We start from the raw sequence: 19,296 nt of genomic DNA, 5'->3' as shown, positions 1-19,296 counted from the left end.
TTGAAATGGGCAAGGGAGAATATATTATTTGCTGGAGCCAGCCTAAATGGCAGAGAAAGACAACAGCGTCCGTTAGCTTTCGTTGTTGAAATGTTAATTTTGGATAAGAATCTGCATCGTTTGAATGAGTTACAGATACACAACAGTGTCCAATTGAAGTAAATAACCTTTTCTCGCGAAATCAAATAGTCCTAATGAAGTGACGTGAGGCCAATTGCCGAAGACTAGCCAACAGCCATTAGACACTTCGGTAATAGTTTGACGTTGGAGAATTTTGGAAGAGTTTGCTATCTTCCAGTTGGTATTGCCAAACTAATAAGAATATGGGGTTCCATTTAACTTTTATTAGTTTATACATTGACTATGAGAAGAGTACTAAAATTCTTTATACTTCCAATTTAATTTAATCTGTTGCTATTGCAACAAGTTATTTTTTTTTACATGTTTTTGAAATCTTATAGTTTTACTAAGTATGATCAATCATCTCTATTTTCTTAAGTGACTTGATATATAGTGTAAAAGTTCGCACCATCGTTCAAAAGAGTTAAGAGTGTATTGTGCAGTAAGGATAAAAGGACCAACAATATTTTTACTTTCTTCTTTTTCTTAAATTCTTTTTTTGGGGTGTGATAAGCCATAAATAATGCAGAAAACTTACGGGAATCAAAAAATAAGAGAAAAGATGACCTTAGAAAAAATTGGAACTGTTGTAACCATAGAACGTTTATGATTTAATTTCTTTGTTTCTTATCGCCGTAAAAGCATTGTAGCACCACTGGCACATGGAGATGCACTTTCATTTGATTGACGATATAAAACCGACTTCTAATATCGTTTTTATTTAATTTCAAGAATTTTTGTTTTCCTGGGCATAACTCTGTCTCTATTTTATCGCCTAGTCACATACATGTGTGTTTGGTATCTGAAAAAATATTTTTTGAAAAATATTTTTCAATTTTTCCATGTTTGATTGGCTTAAATATTTTGGAAAATATTTTTTTCGTGAACTCATTTTGCTCGAGAGAAGGAAAAACATTTTTCAAAACTCTTTTTCAACCTTCCCCACCAACCCACCCTCACACCCCACCAAACAAGGGAAAATAAATAATAAAATTACTCATTTTTCATGAAAATATTTTCTAGGAAAACATCTTCCATGAAAAATATTTTCCTTCATACCAAACACACCCATAATGACAACAATTGTACGTACTATGTACAATGAGTATATCTACAATTTTGACCACATATTTATTATGGTTCAAGTAATTACTTGTATAGGATAAAATTGATTCACATTACATAATCGAATGATAGAATGATACGTGGAACCAGAGACAGACGGAAGACGAAGCGAGTGAAAACCAAGACCGAGAACAACAACTTTGGTTGGTACCGAGCAGACCCGAAGGGAATATTGTTAACGAGCGCAAATGAATATTTGCCACCAAATGACATTCAATGAAGAATATTCCTCAGTATTAAATACACAATCTGTTACAGAGAATTTTGGTATTCATAGCCTGCCGTTATATATTCAACAATGGACCCCATTATTGTCATTTAAGAGGGGCTTGATCCTAGGACCTTGTTCCCTAAGTATAGCTATAAATAGTGACTTCAACCGCCATTGTAAGACACGAAATTTCTGACAAACTTATGCTGCACATTATTCCAAGCAAAATAGTACTTTATTTTTTTCTATCAATATTCTAATTATTGCATTCGGAAGCCTTGCTCCCGGAACCAAGTTGTCTGCCATTTGAAAGTACAAGAGGGGAGGTGAATTGTAATTTTTCTTTTCTTTTTGAGGTAGTCGACTAACTTGCGTTCTAGTCGACTACGTTTTTGAAAACTGAATATAGGCAAAATAAATTGCATGACACAGAATGTTTTTATATTGGTTCAGATTCAGAATGAATCCTATGCCCAGTTCCCTTGGGTTGCAAGAGTATTTTCTTTTAAGTATGAAGTGGCTTAATACAAATGCGTTGATGTTGTTATACACCAATAACTTTGTCACTTTGTTCTTCTTTCTATGCTCGATACAATGCCTCACCAGTATTCTTTTCTCTCTTTTTTCTCTTCCTAGTTACACAAGAAATCTATAGCAGACTACAATGCTTGTTTGAAGTAGAACAAAGAGATTTAAATAGGTTCGATCAAAGTATGTCCTTCTTTGGCATCTTCTGTAGAATATATAACGAGTTGGTCTCCCTTCTTCACGGCGTGATAGTGTAATGATTGAAAGGCAACCCAAGGGAGTTGATTCTCAGAATCAATCAAGATGAATTTCTTCCAAGAATAGAATGGACTTTCTTTTCGTTGCTTATTTGATTTCCTTTTCCTTGCAATCCGTTGAGATAAATATTCTCTGTAGATCTTTTATGTAGATTGATTGATCTTCTGTACTAATTGATTGATCTTCTATGCTGACTGATTAATGCCTTTTCGTAAATAGTTGAATCGGGTATTCGTTTTCCATAAAACATGCGGCCACATCAAAATTTACTTATTGATTCTTGCCTTTGGATCTTGACTTGCACGTTTGACTCTTTGATTCTTGCTTTCAGATCTTCTGCTAGAATCTTTCCAATTTTTGTGACATCCTTCTTTCGAATTGGTTTCCTGCAAGTAGAGTCAAGTTATTGTCTATCATTCAAATATATATCTAACAATCTCCTCCTTTTTGATGATGACAAAAAAGCTTAATTTATTTTACTTCCCTGTTTATAGACTCATGCTCTAGTTGGCTCCCCCTCAACTTATTGTGAGGTACGTCGAGTACTTGGAGTCGACTCCCCCTCATTCAGATGCTCCCCCTCACTCAGATGCCCAATAGTTGACTTCAATCATTCGACTGAGCCACATCCTACAAGTTAATATTCTATTTGAATTTTGTTCAATCAATCGACTATATCCTGCATCCTGCAAAGTTAGTATATTCTACTTCTCCCTCTTTTGCATCAATCAAAAAGAGGGCTAAGCAAGATTAACTACTAGCAGATGAGATTAGCCGATAGTATGTTTAATTACAGTCATCCACAAAGTATCCAAAAAAAAACATGCAAAAGAAAATAATCCAGAGAGACCAAAAGAAATTATCTAAACAGGCAATACAGATTAATGACAAAGGAAATAGGTAAGGGTGTCGCAGATAGCTTCTTTGAGGCGATCAAAACTAGCATTCATTGTGACTGAGATTCCATCCACACGATCATGCACTTCCTTGAATGCTTTCACTGCCTTTTCTGTGGTTTTCAGCACCATGACTCTTAACAATTGGTTTCCTTTGTCAAGGAAATAGGTAAGGACACGTCAGATCCTGTTTCCTTTGCAACTGCATAGATATCTCCAACTGAGGTCTGGGTGGCCAGTAGTAGCTCTTTGACGACAGTCAGCTTGTCATCAAGTGCAACTATCTTTTCAAGCAACTCTGGATTGTTGATGGAAATCTGAGAGGTATCAACCTTTACCTTGGAACTAAAGGGGATCACTTTTGCTTCAACTTCCTGCTTCTTTATCCAAGTACCATCCATAACAACATATCCCATACTGACAAATGCCCTTTTGTTATAGCACTTGGAAACAAATACATAGGGATAATTAGAGAGAGGGATATTGAAGGCCTCGAGGAGGTGAGTAATGATCATCCCGTAGGGTAGGCTTGAGGGATCTTCAGCACATTCAATCATGAAATTTATTACTCAGGATGACAGTTTCACCTTGTGCTTGATGAGAAAACAGTAGACCAAAAAGGTGTCCATTTGAGATAGAGTGGTGTAAGAACAAGTTCTGGGAAGAATGGTGGTGTCAACAATTTGGGAAAGAATACGAGTTTCAAAATTGATGTCACTGGGTCCTAATTGGTTCGGTAGAGGATCAGACAGGGGATCAACAAGATATTGTTTGGCTTGTTCAAACGACACTTCAAAATCATCAAGCCATCAGTTTTTAAACAAGGGCAGAACAACCCAAATTTTTACACCTAAACAGGGAATCAAAAGTAGAATAGTCTAGAATAATACGCTGACCTAGCACGAGTGACCCAATTTTATCAGATTTTTGGGAACGAAGATTTTCATAGAACATGCAAACCAAATCTTCATAGACCTTTGGAGGGGTTAGGGCAAAGAAGTTTTCCCAACCTTGAAAAGTGAAGAAATCTTTTATCTTGCAATTTAGGACTTCCATCTCTTCCAAATTGATGATTCTTCCATGAGTAATTAATTTACCTCTGAAGGAGACAAACTTATCTCCGTTGGGAGAATCCCAATAGTTCAGTACGGACTCCAGGTCTATATTCACCTTCTTTAAAGTGAACGCTTCTGCTCCTTCTTCCATGCCTCACTTTCCTAGTGCCTTTTCTGTTCATGCATCGTCGGAAAGGTTTTCTTGAGAAGACGAGAAACCCTCAGAGTGGTCAGAGCCAATAATGACTGGTTTTAATGGCTGAGAAGGGGGTTTCGCTTCTGACTGAGTGCTTTTGAGAGTGGAAACAGAGGGAATTTTTGAATCTTTAGCCATTAGAGAGGATGAGTGAAGGATGTATACAAATGGCTTCAAGGGAGAGACAAACTTATAGAGATGGAGGGAGGAGTGAAGCGACACGACTGAATCGACATGACTGACGGGGAAGAGAAATGACTGATTGATTCAGTTTCCATATCGGTAAACCAAAAAGGCGAAAAGAAGTGCTAAAAATGGAGGCGCATAATAAATATTGCATGCAGTAATAATGAAGTAACACAATACAAAAGATTTTTTACCAAAATTATTTTGACACGCAATCTTTGTGAAGTAAAAAAATTAATTCCTTATTTTAAGGTAATAATGCCAAGTAAATCCCTAAGGGTTTGAAACCTGTCCTCTAGAAGAGGCTTAGTAAAAATACCAGCTAATTGATTTTTTGTGTTAACAAACGATAATTCAATGTCACCCTTAAGAACATGGTCTCTAATGAAGTGATGCTTGATATCTATATGCTTTGCTCTAGAATGATGCACAAGATATTTTGAAAGACAGATAACACTAGAATTATCACAGAAAATTTTAACAGGCTTAAACGAAAGATCATAATCACTTAGTTGATGAGTCACCCAAAGTAGTTGAGCACAACATTGTCCAATGTCAATGTATTCAGTTTCAGTTGTAGATAGTGCAATTGATCCCTGTTTCTTACTATTCCAGGAAATAAGTAATTTACCAAGTAATTGACTAGTTCCACTTGTGCTTTTCCTGTCATCTTTATCACCAGCAAGATCTGCGCTTGAAAAACCTTCAAGCTTAAAATTATTAAGGCGTGGATACCATAATCCATGTGATATAGTTCCAATAAGATATCTAATAATTCGCTTCATAACTATTAAATGTGACTTCTTGGGAGCTGCTTGGAACCTGACAAATCTGCATACACTAAACATTATGTCAGGACGACTAGCAATTGAATAAAGTAGAGATCCAATAATTCCACGATATTTTGATTCATCTACTGGTTTTCCTTCTTCATCTTTGTCAAGAGATGTATCTGGACTCATGGGAGTCCCAATTGCCTTGGTATTGCTCATTCAGAATTTTTGTATTAGCTCCTTTGTGTACTTTGTCTGACATATAAAGATTCCTTCATCTGATTGATGAATTTGAAGTCCAAGGAAGAAATTCAATTCTCCCATCATGCTCATTTCAAACTCACTTTGTATGAGATGTGAGAATTCCTTGCATAAAACAGGGTTATCACCTCCAAATATAATAGCATCAACATAGATTTGAATAATGAGATTTCTTGAAGACGATCTTTTGATGAAGAGGGTAGTATCAATCTTACCTCTTGAAAATTCATGACTAACCAAAAATGAGCTTAGTCTTTCATACCAAGCTTTAAGTGCTTGTTTTAGCTCATAGAGAGCCTTAGTAAACTTAAACACACGATAAAGAAACTGCGAGTTTTCAAAACGGTAGGTTGTTTAACATAAACATCCTATCAATGAAGCCCTTTAAAAACGCACTTTTAACATCCATTTGAAATAGTTTAAAACCTTTAAAAGAGACATATGCTAATAAAATACGAATTGATGCTAGCCTTTTTCTTTAATGCTCATTGTGTTTTCATTCCATTAGTTAGATTTCCAATGATAAACTTCTAAGGATATTCTGGTTCGATTTTCCTTTCGTTTGGTACTACTTCAGTACGTCGATTAGTCGACTAATTCTGAGGTTGATGATGCTCACTGATGTCTTCATTAGTCGAATATGGGATTTCAGTCATACTATCAACAGTTTCTTTTGAAGCCTTTTGTTCACTGATCTTTGGTAGATTTTGACTGATCTCTTCATCACCTGGAAAATTTTCTTTATTGGCCATAGAGTTATTATCATCAACAATAACATGGGCTGATTCTTCTATGCATAAGGTACGCTTATTATAGATTCTAAAAGATCTATTATTATTCGAGTAGCCGAGAAATTTACCGTCATCACTTCTTAGGTCAAACTACCAAGATTATCCTTGCCATTGTTGTGGACAAAACATTTGCTTCCAAAGGGGGTGAAAGTATCCAATGTTGCGCTTCTTACCTTTCCATAGTTCATATGGAGTCTTCTTCAAAATAGGTCGAATTAAGCACCTGTTGAGAATGTGACAAGCTGTGCTAACTACTTATGCCCAAAAGTGATTCGGAAGGGAATGTTCTAGTATCATGGTTATTGACATATCCTGCAGAGTTCTGTTTTTACTTTCTACCACTCTATTTTGCTGTTGTGACCTTGGTGCTGAGAAATTATGAGTGTATCCCTGATCGTTGCAGAATTATTCAAAAGCTCTGCTTTCAAATTCTCCTCCATGATCACTTTGAATGGTTGTGATAAGATGCCCCTTTTCTCGTTCAATTCTTTTATATAAAATCTCAAGGTTTTTCAATGCTTCATCTTTATGATATAAGAAGATCACCCATGTAAAACTTGAGTAGTCATCAACAATAACAAAAGCATATCGTTTACCTCCAATGCTGGTAGTTCTAGTGGGTCCAAACAAGTCCATGCGAAGCAAGTTTAAAGGCTTGGTAGTAGATACAACGTCCTTGGTTTTGAAAGAGTTTCTAGCTTGTTTACCAATTTGAAATGCATTACATATATGATTTCTAGAAAAAATGAGCTTAGGAAGACCAATAACTAAATCATGCTTTGAGAGTTTTTCAATTAGATTCATGCTTGCATGGCCAAGTTTTTTATGCCAGAGCCATGGATCATCAGATGTGGATGCTAAACAAATATGACAATCTAGATTTTCAATGCCATCAAGAATGTAGATGTTTACAAACCTTTTACTAGAAAGAATGATTTTACCTGCCTCATCTTCAATAGCATATCCTGTTTTCTTAAATTTAACTTCGTACGCTGAATCACACAGTTGACTTATGCTCAAGAGATTGTAGTTGAGTCCATATACAAGATATACCTCTGTAATATTGCAATTATTGCGGAATGGAGTTATGCCGGTACCAACTATCTTTCCTCTTGAATCATCTCCAAATTTGACATTTCCTCCATTTATTTTTGTGATTTCTTTGAACAGAATTTTGTCACCCTTCATGTGACTGGAACACGCACTGTCTAAATACCACTTTCCTTTGCGACTCTTTCTGTGGTGTTCCTGCAAAATAGAGTTATCACCTTCTTTTAGGTACCCAAGCTTACTTGGGTCCTTGTTGGTTAGTTCTACTGGAATCAGGGTTATTTTTGGGTTTCCAAATCCATCCTAAAATATTAGATTTATGAAATCTATAAAAAGAGTATTTATGTCCAACCTTGTTACAGTAATGATACACAGGGGTTGATCCAGTTTTCGATCTCCCACTTGTGTTAGTACTTGTGGACTCAGTTTTAGCCAGCCATTTTCCAATTGACTTGTAAGTCACCTGGTTAGACTTGACAGAACTGTGACTGGTGGACTTGCGCAATCATTAAGTTGCATTTTCAATTCCTGAACTTCATCTTGAAGTACATCTCTTTCGATTTCACAGACTTCAAACTTAAGTTTCCAGTCCTTCTTTTCCCTATTGAGTCTCCTTAATTCATTCAACATTTTTTGAGACTCCATCAGGGTAAGGTCAAGAATATCATGTAATTCATTACATTTATCACAGTCATAGGATCTTACCTCGCTTGTTTCACCTCGTGCCATGAAACAATTTTCAGTATCTTCTTTGCATTCATCGTCTGATGCATCTTCATCAATCCAGCAACCAGAGTATTTGTTCATGTCATTTTCCAAGATGGTCATGAAGCACATATTTGCTATTTCTTTGTGTTCTAAACTATCTTCATCACTCCATCTTCCAAAGGATTTATTTTAATTGAATCCTCTAGAGATTTTCCTCTTAAGTTCTGGGCATTCAGCTTGAACATGGCCATATCTTCCACATTCAAAGCATTTTCTGTTATTTTTGTCTTGTTTATTGTATTGCCTGGTTCGTTTGGATGACATCCTTCCTTTCTTTGTGTTTCTATATCTTCTCATCAATCCATTCATGTTTCTTGACACCATGTCGGTTTCTTCTTCAAGAGCTTTTGGATCATCATCAACCTCATTTTCAGGTCCTTTAGTTGTAGTTTAGAAAGCAATTGTTTTCTTCTTTTCTTCCTGACGAGTTTTCTTGAGATGAGTTTTCTCAAATGCTATAAGATCTCCTCGTAGTTTATCGTATGAAAGTTTGTCTAGATCTTGAGATTCAAGTACAACTACCTTTGTCTGTTAGGTAGTAGGCAGACTTCTAAGGATTCTTCGAACTTGATCACCGCTTGAGTAGGGTTTACCAAAGGCTTTCAGATCGCCAATAATTTTACTGAATCGTGCAAACATCTCCTCAATGGATTCTCCTTCTTTAATCTAGAAGAGTTCATAGTCTTGAACAAATAAATTTATCCGGGTTTCTTTAACTTTGCTGGTTCTTTCATAGGTAACTTACTCAGGCCCCACGTATTCCATAGGGCCCTCGGGCTTCTCAGGTCGTCGTTACCGCACCAGTTGCCACTCCACCTTCACAACCGGCCAGGGATGGAGGTAGGGAAGGTAGAGGTCACCCTAGAGGGAGGGAGGCTAGGCCAGGATAGATGTTATGCTCTTCCTACTAGTATGGAGGTAGTTGCATCCGACTCAGTTATCACAAGTATTTTTCTAGTTTGTCATAGAGATGAATCAGTCTTATTTGATCTAGGCTCCATATATTCCTATGTATCATCTTACTTTGCTCCATATTTGGGTATATCTCATGATTCTTTGAGTTCTCCTGTCTATGTGTCCACGCCTGTGGGAGATTCCATTGTTGTTGGCCATGTGTATCGGTCGTGTTTAATTGTTCTTGGTGGGTTTGAGACAAAGTCAACCGATTATTACTCAGTAGATTTTTATGTTATCTTGAGTATAGATTGGTTGTCGCCCTATCATGCTATTCTTGATTGTCATGCCAAGACAGTGACATTGGCTATGCCAGGTTTGCCACAGTGGTGTCTTTCCTTAAGGCACAGTGGATGGTTGGGAAAGAGTGTGAGGCATATCTAGCCTTTGTGAGATATGTGAGTATTGATACTCCTACTGTTGAGTCAGTTTCGGTAGTGAGGGACTATCCAGATGTATTTCTAGCAAATCTTTCGGGCATGCCGCCTAATAGGAATATCGATTTTGGTATTGATCTGTTGCCGGACACTCAACGTATTTCTATTCCACCATATCGTATGGCCCCAATAGAGTTAAAGGAGTGGTTGCAAGAGTTGCTTGATAAGGGTTTCATTTGGCCTAGTGTATCACCTTGGGGGTGCTCCAATCTTATTTGTAAAGAAGAAGGATGGTTCGATGCGCATGTGTTTTGATTATCGACAGTTGAACAAGGTGACAGTGAAAAACAGGTATCCGTTGCCACGCATTGATGACCTATTTGATCATCTACAAGGTGCAAGAGTGTTCTCAAAGATTGACTTGCATTCAGTCTATCATCAGTTGAAGATTCGAGAGACGGATATTCCGAAGACTGCCTTCAGGACTCGGTATGGTCATTATGAGTTCTTTTTTATGTCATTTGGGCTAACCAACGCCTTAGCAGCATTCATGCACTTGATGAACAGTATATTTCAGCCCTATCTTGACTCATTCATCATTGTGTTTATTGACGACATCTTGGTGTACTCCCGGAGACGGGAGAATCATGAACAACATTTAAGGACCGTGCTTCAGACCTTGAGAGAAAAGAAGTTGTATGAAAAAATTTCAAAGTGTGAATTCTGGCTTGATTCGGTGGCATTTTTGGGTAATATCGTGTCGATTGAGGGGATTAAGGTAGATCCAAAGAAGATTGAAGCAATGCAGAGTTGGCCCAGACCGTCTTCAGCTACTGAGATCCGAAGTTTTCTTGGTTTGGCAGGGTATTGCCGTCGATTCGTAGAGGGTTTCTCATCTATTGCTGCACCTATGACTAGATTGACTCAGAAGGGTGATCCGTTCAACTCGACCAAGGAGTGTGAGGAGAGCTTTCAAAAGCTTAAGACATCTTTGACTACATCCCCAGTTTTGGTGTTGCCTACGGGTTCAGGGTCTTATATTGTGTACTGTGATGCGTTGCGTGTTGGCCTCGGTGCGATGTTGATGTAGGATGGTAGGGTGATTTCCTATGTGTCTATGCAGCTGAAGGTGCATGAGAAGAACTATCTTGTCCACAACCTTGAGTTAGCAGCTATTGTTTATGCCTTGAAGATTTGGCGACACTATTTGTACGGTATCCCTTGTGATGTCTATACCGACCACCGGAGTCTACAACATCTGTTCAAACAGAAGGATCTAAACTTGCGGCAATAGATATGGTTAGAGTTGATTAAGTACTATGATATCACCATTCTATATCATCTCGGAAGGCCAATGTGGTGGTCGATGCCTTGAGTCGTAAGGCGGAGAGCTTGGGCAGTTTAGCATATCTACCGGCAGCGGAGAGGCCATTAACATTGGATGTTCCGGCCTTGGCCAACCAGTTTGTTAGATTGGATGTTTCGGAGCCGAGTCGAGTTTTGGCTTGTGTGATTTCTCGTTCTTCTCTTTATGATCGTATCAGAGATCGTCAGTATGACGATCCCCATTTTCTTGTACTCAAGGACACATTTCAGCACGGCGATGCCAAGGAATTCACTATTAGGGATGACAATATGTTATGTATGCAGGGCAGGCTGTGTGTGCCCAATGTATATGGTTTGTGTAAGTTGATTCTTCAGGAGGCTCACAGTTCGCAGTACTCCAATAATATGGGTGCCGCTAAGATGTATTAGGACTTGAGGCAGCACTATTGGTGGAGGAGAATGAAGAAAGATATAGTGGAGTATGTAGCTCGGTGCCTATATTGTCAGCAAGTGAAGTATGCGCACCAGCGGCGAGGTGAATTGCTTTAGAGGCTAAAGATTCCAGAGTGGAAATGGGAGCGGATTACTATGGATTTTTTTGTTGGGCTCCCATGGATGCAGTATGGGTAATTGTGGATGGGTTGACCAAGTCGACTCATTTCATTCCAGTGGTGACTACTTATTCTTCAGAGCAGCTGGCTCAGTCTATATTCGCGAGATTATCAAACTTCATGGTATGCCCGTATCCATCATCTCTGAGCGGGGTATGCATTTTACATCGTTATTCTGTAGGGCGGTACAGTGTGAGTTAGGAACGCGGGTTGAGTTGAGTACATCATTTCACCCTCAGATGGACGAATAGTCCGAGTACATTATTCAGATACTGGAGGATATGCTTTGTGTATGTGTGATGGAGTTTGGGGGTTCTTAGGATCAGTTCCTACTGCTTGCAGAGTTTTCCTACAACAATAACTACCAGTCAAGCATTAAGATGGCTCTGTATGAGGCCTTGTATGGGAGGCGATGCCGGACTCCGGTGGGTTGGTTCGAGCCGGGTGAGGCTAGGCTATTGGGTACAGACTTGATTCAGAATGCTTTGGAAAAAGTTAAATTGATTCAAGATCGATTTCATACAACCCAATCTAGACAGAAGAATTATGCGGATCGGAAGGTTCGCGACATTGCATTCATGGTTAGGGAGTGGGTCTTGCTCCGGGTTTCGTCCATGAAGGGTGTTATGAGGTTTGGTAAGAAGGAAAAGTTGAGCCCTAGGTATATCGTACCTTTTGAGATTCTTGAGAGGATTTAAGAGGTGGCCTACAAGCTTGCACTACCACCTAGTCTAGCTGCAGTTCATATAGTATTCCATGTTTCTGTACTCCAGAAGTATCATGGTGATCCGTCTCATGTGTTAGATTTCAGCTTAGTCCAGTTGGACAAGGATTTGTCTTATGTTGAGGAGCCGGTGGCAATTTTGGACAGGCAGGTCCGAAAGTTGAGGTCGAAGAACATTGCTTCAGTGAAGGTCCAACGGATGGGTCAATCAGTCGAGGAGGCTACTTGGGAGACCGACCATGATATGCATAGCCGCTATCCTCATCTTTTCACCACTTCATGTATGTCTCTATACTCGTTTGAGGACGAACGTTTGTTTTAAGAGGGGGAGGATGTAACGACACGGTCGGTCGTTTTAAGTATTTTAGCCTCGATCCCCTATTTATTGTCTTTTCCATGTTATATTGTGATTATGTGACTTGCCGGGGTGCTTGATTTTGGTTTCGAGTGAGTTTCGGAGTGAAATAGGACATATAGTGCCTAAATTTGGAGGTTTAAGTTGTAAGAATTAACCGTAGTTTAATTTTTGTGTAGATAACTCCGGAATAGAGTTTTGATGGTTTCAATAGTTCTGTATGGTGATTTTAGACTTTGAAGCATTCTCAGGTGTTGATTTAGAGGTCCGTAGGTCGTTTCGGCATGAATTAGCGAAAGTTAGAAAGTTTAAGGTTCGGAAGGTTGGAAAGTTTGACCGGGAGTTGACTTTATTGATATCGGGGTCTGATCCCGATTTCGGAAGTTAGAATAGGTCCATCATGTCATTTATGACTTGTGTGCAAAGTTTGAAGTCAATCGGAGTTGTTTTGGTATGAATCAGCATTAGTTTTAAAATTCAAAAATTCATAAGTTCATTAGGCTTGAAACAATGTGTAATTCATGGTTCTAGTATTGTTTGATATGATTTGACACTTCGAACGTGTTCGTATGATGTTTTAGAACTTGTTGGTATATTTGGTTGAGGTCCTGGGGGCCTCGGGTGTGATTCAGACAATGTTCGACGCATTTCGGAACTTGTTGAGCTGCAGATTTTCTTGTGTCCGGTGTCCTTATACGCGCTCGCGAGAGAGGTCTCGCATTCGCGAAGGGTACCTAGGAGGCAGGTGAAGTTTTTTCTTCGCGTTCGCGAAGAAGAGGAGGGCTGGGGGGGGGGGGGGGAGGGCTCACACGTTTGGCCTACGCATTCGCGAGTGAGACTTCACGTTCGCGAAGCTTGGGATCGTTTGGTCATCGCGTTCGCGAGTGGGTTCTAGCATCCGCTTAAGAGGAATTTGGGCAGCAACATCTTTGTGCTTTGCGAACGCGACGCACCTTCCGCATTTGTGAAGAAGGAATCATTGGGCAGCATAATATAATTTAAAAAACGAGGGTCCATCTCACTTTTTATATTTTGGACCTAGAGAGCTCGGTGTGAGGCAATATTTTGAGGGTTCTTCATGGAGATTGTTGGAGTAAGTGATTCTAACCCGGATTGGACTATATTTCATGAATCTATTTCTATTTTCATCATCTAATTAGGGATTTCAGTTGGAAATTTGGTGAAAATTTGAGAAAACTTCCTAGACTAAATTTTTGAGTTTTAAAAGGCAATTTGAGATCGAATTTGAGTAATTCTTGTTTGGTTGGACTCCTTATCAAATGGGTGTTCGGATTTTATAATTTTGGTCGGGTTTCGAGACGCGGGCTCAGGTTGATTTTTTGAGTTGACTTTTTATTTCTTTGCAAAGATCGTAACTTTATTGTTCGAATTAGTTTCCTATAGTTTATATTTATGGTATGAAGTTATTTTGGCAAGATTCAAGTCGTTCAGAGTTGGATAATCGAGGAAAAGGCCTACTGGTGGATTGATTAGCGTGTTTTGAGGTAAATATCTTGCCTAACTTTGTGAGGGGAAATTTCTTTTGGGATTTGGTGTTGTTTATGATAATTATGATATGCGAAAGCCGTATACGCAAGGTGACAAGTGTGTGCATGGGCTAAATATGAATATTACCGGTTTTAGCTATGTAGATTCCTTTAATTCCTTAATGGAGCTATCTTAACATGTTATCTTCATTGATTAGTCTATTTTACATGATCTATTTGTCTTAGCTCTTATTTGTTAATTGCACTACATGTTTAGTTGAAGTTCTTGTTTCCTTTATTCCATTATTTAACCGTTGAATTCTTACTCGAAGTTGTTGTCCTAGGAATATATTGTTGTTGAAATTGGTATTGAGTTATAAAGGTCGTGATTCACATTTAGGCAAAGTGTTAAGTTGTGAAATATCATTTATTTGAGTTATTCATTTCCGGTTGTTATTGTCGAGACTCTTGTGTACGTTATGGTTGAGCCATGGGCTCTTTACTGTGAAAACACTGTTAATGTTGGTTTCTTTCGCAAGTTGTGATGTTGGGCACTTGAGGTGCGACTTGTGATACGTTGTGATATTGATACGCATGCGATGGTATATGGTTTTGGGACTTAAACACATGTGGTGAGATAAAGCGGGCTTGATATGCGTGGCTAGTAGGGGAACTACTAGAAGTCATGCAGTGTGATAAGGTGGGCTAAAACACGGGATGCTATTTTGGGAAAAATGATTTTTAAAACTAAATGCAAGGCTCCCGCTGTGATATAAGGGAAGATTGTGATTTATTCTTGTGATTTGAGACTATGAAGCGGTACCTCGGCAGTGATTCTGGTTGATATTTCTCTATTGATGCACCTGTCTTTGGTTATTTTGTTTCCTTAGCATATCATTCCTTGTTCTATCCGTATTGCATCATTTGCTTAGTTCTGTGTAGCTAACCTTAATATGTTATTTGTTGTTTCAATTTCATTACTTTCATTACTACACTGCCTTACACTTGTACAATATTTTTTATTTATTTCAGTAGGGCCTTGACCTGACCTCGTCACCACTCTACCGAGGTTAGGCTTGTCACTTACTGGGTACCGTTGTGATGTACTCATGCTACGCTTCTGCACATCTTTTTGTGCAGATCCAGGTACCTCCTACCAGTCCAAGCATCAGTGAGTTGAGTTCGTACGTGGAGACTTCAAGGTACATCTGTCAGCGTCCGCAAGCCTCGGAGTCACCCTTTATCTACTTTATATTTTTCTTCTTCTACTAGTTACAGTTGTATAGGGATGACTATGATACCGTTGTAGAGCTTGTGACTCAATATCACAAGGTTTTGGGGAAACTGTAAATGTTGAGCATCGAAGTTTATTCTATGTAGATGTTGAGTATTTGAAAGTTTATTTTCTATTTCAGTTATATTCCGCATATTTGTTAGGCTTACTTAGTCTTAAAGAAGAGATGCAATCACGACATCCTACAAAGGGAAATTGGGGTCGTGACCCTCTTTTTGTTAAAAATAGAGAACCTGGGAAATGCTCATTGTCTGTATATATGTTAATGAACTTATATTTATTGGGAATGATATTACCATGTTTGTTGATTTCAAAATGTCTATAATGCATGAGTTCGAGATGCCTGATCTTGGTAAAATGCATTACTTTCTTGGTTTAGAAGTAGTGCAATCTAATGATGGTATATTTGTTACCCAAAAGAAGTATGTGCAAGAAATTTTAGACAGGTTCAAGATACAGAATTGCAATCCCGCAAATACTCCAGTTGAGTTTGGCTTGAAATTAAGTAAAGCTGGAAGCGCAAGAAGGTGGATAGCATACTCTACAAGCAAATTGTAGGTAGTTTGATGTATCTTACTGCTACAAGGCCTGACATCATATATGTTGTAAGACTCATAAGATACGTGGAGAGCCCAACTGAAATTCACCTAGTAGCTGCCAAGAGAATCCTCTGTTACTTATAAGGAAGTAAGGATTTTGTTTAGTTCTACAAGAAGGGTAAAAAATCTGGTTTGATTGGTTTTACTGACAGTGATTATCTAGGAGATCAAGGGGACAGAAGGAGCACTCCATGTTATGTTTATATGCTAGGCACATAGGCTATTTCGTGGTCCTCTAAGAAGCAATCAATTGTCACTTTGTCAAGCACCGAAGCTGAATTTGTTGCTTCTAGAACTTGTGCTTGTGAAGCTTTGGTTAAGGAGAATTCTTGAAGAACTGAAATTCAAACAAGAAAGAGCAACTACAATTTTTGGGACAACAACTATGCCATCAAGTTGTCAAAGAATTCAGTGCTACATGGAAGAAGCAAGCACATTGATGTGAAGTAGTATTTCCTGCGAGACCTCAACAACGAAGGAACAATAGAGCTGCAATATTATCGAAGTGAAGACCAATTGGCGGATATTTTCACCAAACCTCTCAGATTTCCCCCTTTGCAAAATCTGAGGAAGTTGACGGGCATTGGCACTATGGAAGAGTTTTAGAAGCTAAAGTGAAACTGAAGCTTGAGAGCTTTCAGTTTAAGGGAGGGTATTAGCAAATAAATAATTATTATTTAGCTTTGTCCTAATCTTTCGAATAGTATTTTATCATGGGTTTATTAACTAGTACTTAGGAGTAAGTGGAGGTGAGTAGCTCCAAATTTCTTTCTTAAGTTTGTTGCATCTTCTGAGAACTAAATAGTGCAGAAAATAATTTCTTTTATCTCAACTTGTTGACTCTTTATTCTCTGTTTTTGCTTAATACTGTTGTCTTCTTTTTTTCTCTGTTTCTTCCTATCAAAATGCCCATTCACATCACAGAAAATTAAAGAAATGTTGAGTCATGTATTAGAAGTAGACGTGACTAATTCTAATTACTTTATTACGTCTTTAATACTAATGACGACCGAAACAATAGTTTAAGAAGAACAATGAAAGAAATAGAAGCACGATTTATTTATGTAGTTACTACTAATATTACACAAGCATATACCAAACTCACTTTTCTTTTCTCTCCATATTATCCAGTGCAACCTTTTGCTTTCTCTTTATTTTACTTCTCTCATTCCACAATTATATGTGGAGTACCAAAGAAGACATACTATATGCATCAAATTCAACCTTTTAGTTAATGTATTTCAACATCTCTGAGGTGGTGGTGATTCCTGGTGATTTCCTTCTTAGGAACAGTGATAGTGAGCATTCCATTCTCCATGGATGACTTCACATAATCAGCCCTAGAATTGATAGGCAGTGAAAAGGAAGTGAAGAATTTTCCACTGCTGCGTTCATAATGGTGCCAATTATCGTAATTATCTTCTTTCCTCATTCTCTTTTCCCCAGTAATCTTCAGCACTATGTCATCCTCCACCTGCACAAGCACACGTAACACATAATCACAATGGGTTTAACCGCACGAACCATAGATAGTCTCTCTCTCTCCTGTTTTAAGTGTCATTTAACGTTTTTGCAAGTCCATTAAAAAAATACCAAGTATAAAGTATAATTTGTTAAATTATCCATAAATGATAACATTTGACTATTAAATATTCCTATTGGAAAGTGTATACTACCTCCGTCCCAATTTATGTAAAACTGTTTGGAGATCGGGAATCAAACCTTTTAAATTTTGATAGTGTGCAATCATGTAGCCTTTAAGTTTTTTGAAATAAAATATAAATGTTCAAAAATAACATAAAAAGTTCTATAAGTCACAACAATTAATAATTCAAATATTTAAAAGACATGAAAAATGCGGTAAAAACGTGTTTGAAGTTCCAAAACTGAATGCTGCCACATATATAAATTAGGACGAAGGGAGTAATCAATTACTAGTATAATTACACCCAAAGACCTTGAAAATGGATGGTCTTGATTTTTTGACTCCCGCTTGTCCTATGGGCAAAGCTTTTAAGGTCAAAAATTAAAAGTGTTGCCCATGGGGCAGTTGGGCTAAAACGGCCCAAAGATACTCTTAACATGGTGTGATATTTTCCGCTTTGATCCAAGCTCGCACGATTTTTTCCTAAAGGCCTCACACCATTAAGAGTATTCAACTTGTTATAAGTAGCTTATTTTTCTATTCTACTTTCTATTTCTATGTGGGACTTTGTTCACACACTCCCAACAATCTCCCCTTTGAATTAAGTTTTACATGACCCATCACAGTTTATGGGCTAATTTGGAGATTAACTGTGTGTCACCCACATAATCTGAGTATTTACGGTCACCGAAGCCCAAAGAGAAATCAGACTATATATGCGTCTTTGAAGCTATAGGTAAAGGAAGTGAACCGGCCCATAGACGGGCAAAGGCACTAAACCGGGACCTACACCATCACTTTGCCATCTCCATACTCATGTCGCCAAACCATTGGCTCTGATACTAGTTGTTGGGCTAAAACTGCCCAAAGATACTCTTAACATGGTGTGATATTGTCCGCTTTGAACCAAACCTGCACGGTTTTCCCCACAAGGCCTCACACCATTAAAAGTATTCAACTCCTTATAAGTAGTTTTTTTTTTCCTACTTTTCCGGTGGAACTTTGTTCACACTTCACACATTCTCAACGGGGACAAGTATATGGCAACAGTTGTTAAACTTTTTGCCCATAAGGCAAGATTGGTCAAAAATCAATAGTCGCACCGAATGTATCCTATTTGTGCAAGTCACCCTTAATCATTTTTGACCTCCTTAATAGCAAAGATAAAATTTGAAAAAATAATCGTCTTGGGTTTTTAAAGCGGCACAGTTTCGGGCTAAATAACACTTGAAATGGGAGGGAGAGAGTATATATAAGAAATCACTAAAATTTGGACCCATAATTTCAAAAGCATAATATATTTAGTGGTAAGAAGGATACCTGTATTTTCACTTCTTCTTTCTTGTAGCCGTGCAAGTTAGCTCTAAAGATATGAGCCTCAGGTGTTTCTTTATACTCAATTTGAGCCATCGTTGCAGGTGCATGGTGGAAAGATGGTGCTGGTGCTATGAGAGATCGAGGGGTTTCCAAATAAAATTCATGGAAAGGATCCCAGACTTCATTATGATGAGCAAAAGGGTCGTGTACTTGGTAGTGTGCGTGGTGAGAATAAGGATCGAACACTTGGTGTTCATGGTTTCTTCGACCAAATGCAGGCATGTGCGACATTTTGTTTTTTCTACTGTTTCTTGCTGGAAGTATTATGAATGGGAGAATATATATAGGGGAAGAGATTTAGAAGTTTCAAGAAATGGAATTTGTTTGAG

The 19,296-nt window shown here is 38.2% G+C and overlaps 2 protein-coding genes and 1 pseudogene across 2 annotated transcripts; 1 reads left to right on the top strand and 2 right to left on the bottom strand.

The window, feature by feature from the left end:
• Positions 1-4,371: 4,371 nt before the first annotated feature.
• Positions 4,372-6,512, bottom strand: LOC138896153 (uncharacterized mitochondrial protein AtMg00810-like; annotated as a pseudogene).
• Positions 6,513-9,525: 3,013 nt separating this feature from the next.
• LOC138896152 (uncharacterized) lies at positions 9,526-11,304 on the top strand. Its single transcript, XM_070180938.1, has 4 exons — positions 9,526-9,778; positions 10,413-10,561; positions 10,673-10,777; positions 10,900-11,304. The coding sequence occupies exons 1-4, from the start codon at positions 9,526-9,528 to the stop codon at positions 11,302-11,304; spliced, it is 912 nt and encodes a 303-aa protein (XP_070037039.1).
• A 5,676-nt stretch (positions 11,305-16,980) lies between these two features.
• LOC104090713 (18.1 kDa class I heat shock protein-like) lies at positions 16,981-19,296 on the bottom strand. The gene is made up of 2 exons (XM_009595881.4): positions 18,911-19,296; positions 16,981-17,419 (listed from the first exon to the last, which is right to left on the bottom strand). Exons 1-2 carry the CDS (start codon positions 19,196-19,198, stop codon positions 17,177-17,179), a joined length of 531 nt encoding a protein of 176 aa, XP_009594176.1. The 5' UTR covers positions 19,199-19,296; the 3' UTR covers positions 16,981-17,176.

Source organism: Nicotiana tomentosiformis, chromosome 7 (assembly GCF_000390325.3).
Source record: "Nicotiana tomentosiformis chromosome 7, ASM39032v3, whole genome shotgun sequence".
Lineage (NCBI taxonomy): Eukaryota > Viridiplantae > Streptophyta > Magnoliopsida > Solanales > Solanaceae > Nicotiana > Nicotiana tomentosiformis.
This window is presented reverse-complemented; position numbering and strand designations above follow the sequence as displayed.

Bases quoted from the DNA above. Each gene is read 5' to 3' on its own strand.
- LOC138896152 (XM_070180938.1), top strand. From the start codon at position 9,526: ATGGTTGGGAAAGAGTGTGAGGCATATCTAGCCTTTGTGAGATATGTG. The intron at 9,779-10,412 runs GTTTCATTTGGC...TTGGTTTGGCAG, and splicing joins GCAAGAGTTGCTTGATAAGG to GGTATTGCCGTCGATTCGTA. The intron at 10,562-10,672 runs GTGTTGCCTACG...GTGTCTATGCAG, and splicing joins TGACTACATCCCCAGTTTTG to CTGAAGGTGCATGAGAAGAA.
- LOC104090713 (XM_009595881.4), bottom strand. From the start codon at position 19,198: ATGTCGCACATGCCTGCATTTGGTCGAAGAAACCATGAACACCAAGTG. The intron at 17,420-18,910 runs GTATCCTTCTTA...GTGCTTGTGCAG, and splicing joins AAGAAGAAGTGAAAATACAG to GTGGAGGATGACATAGTGCT.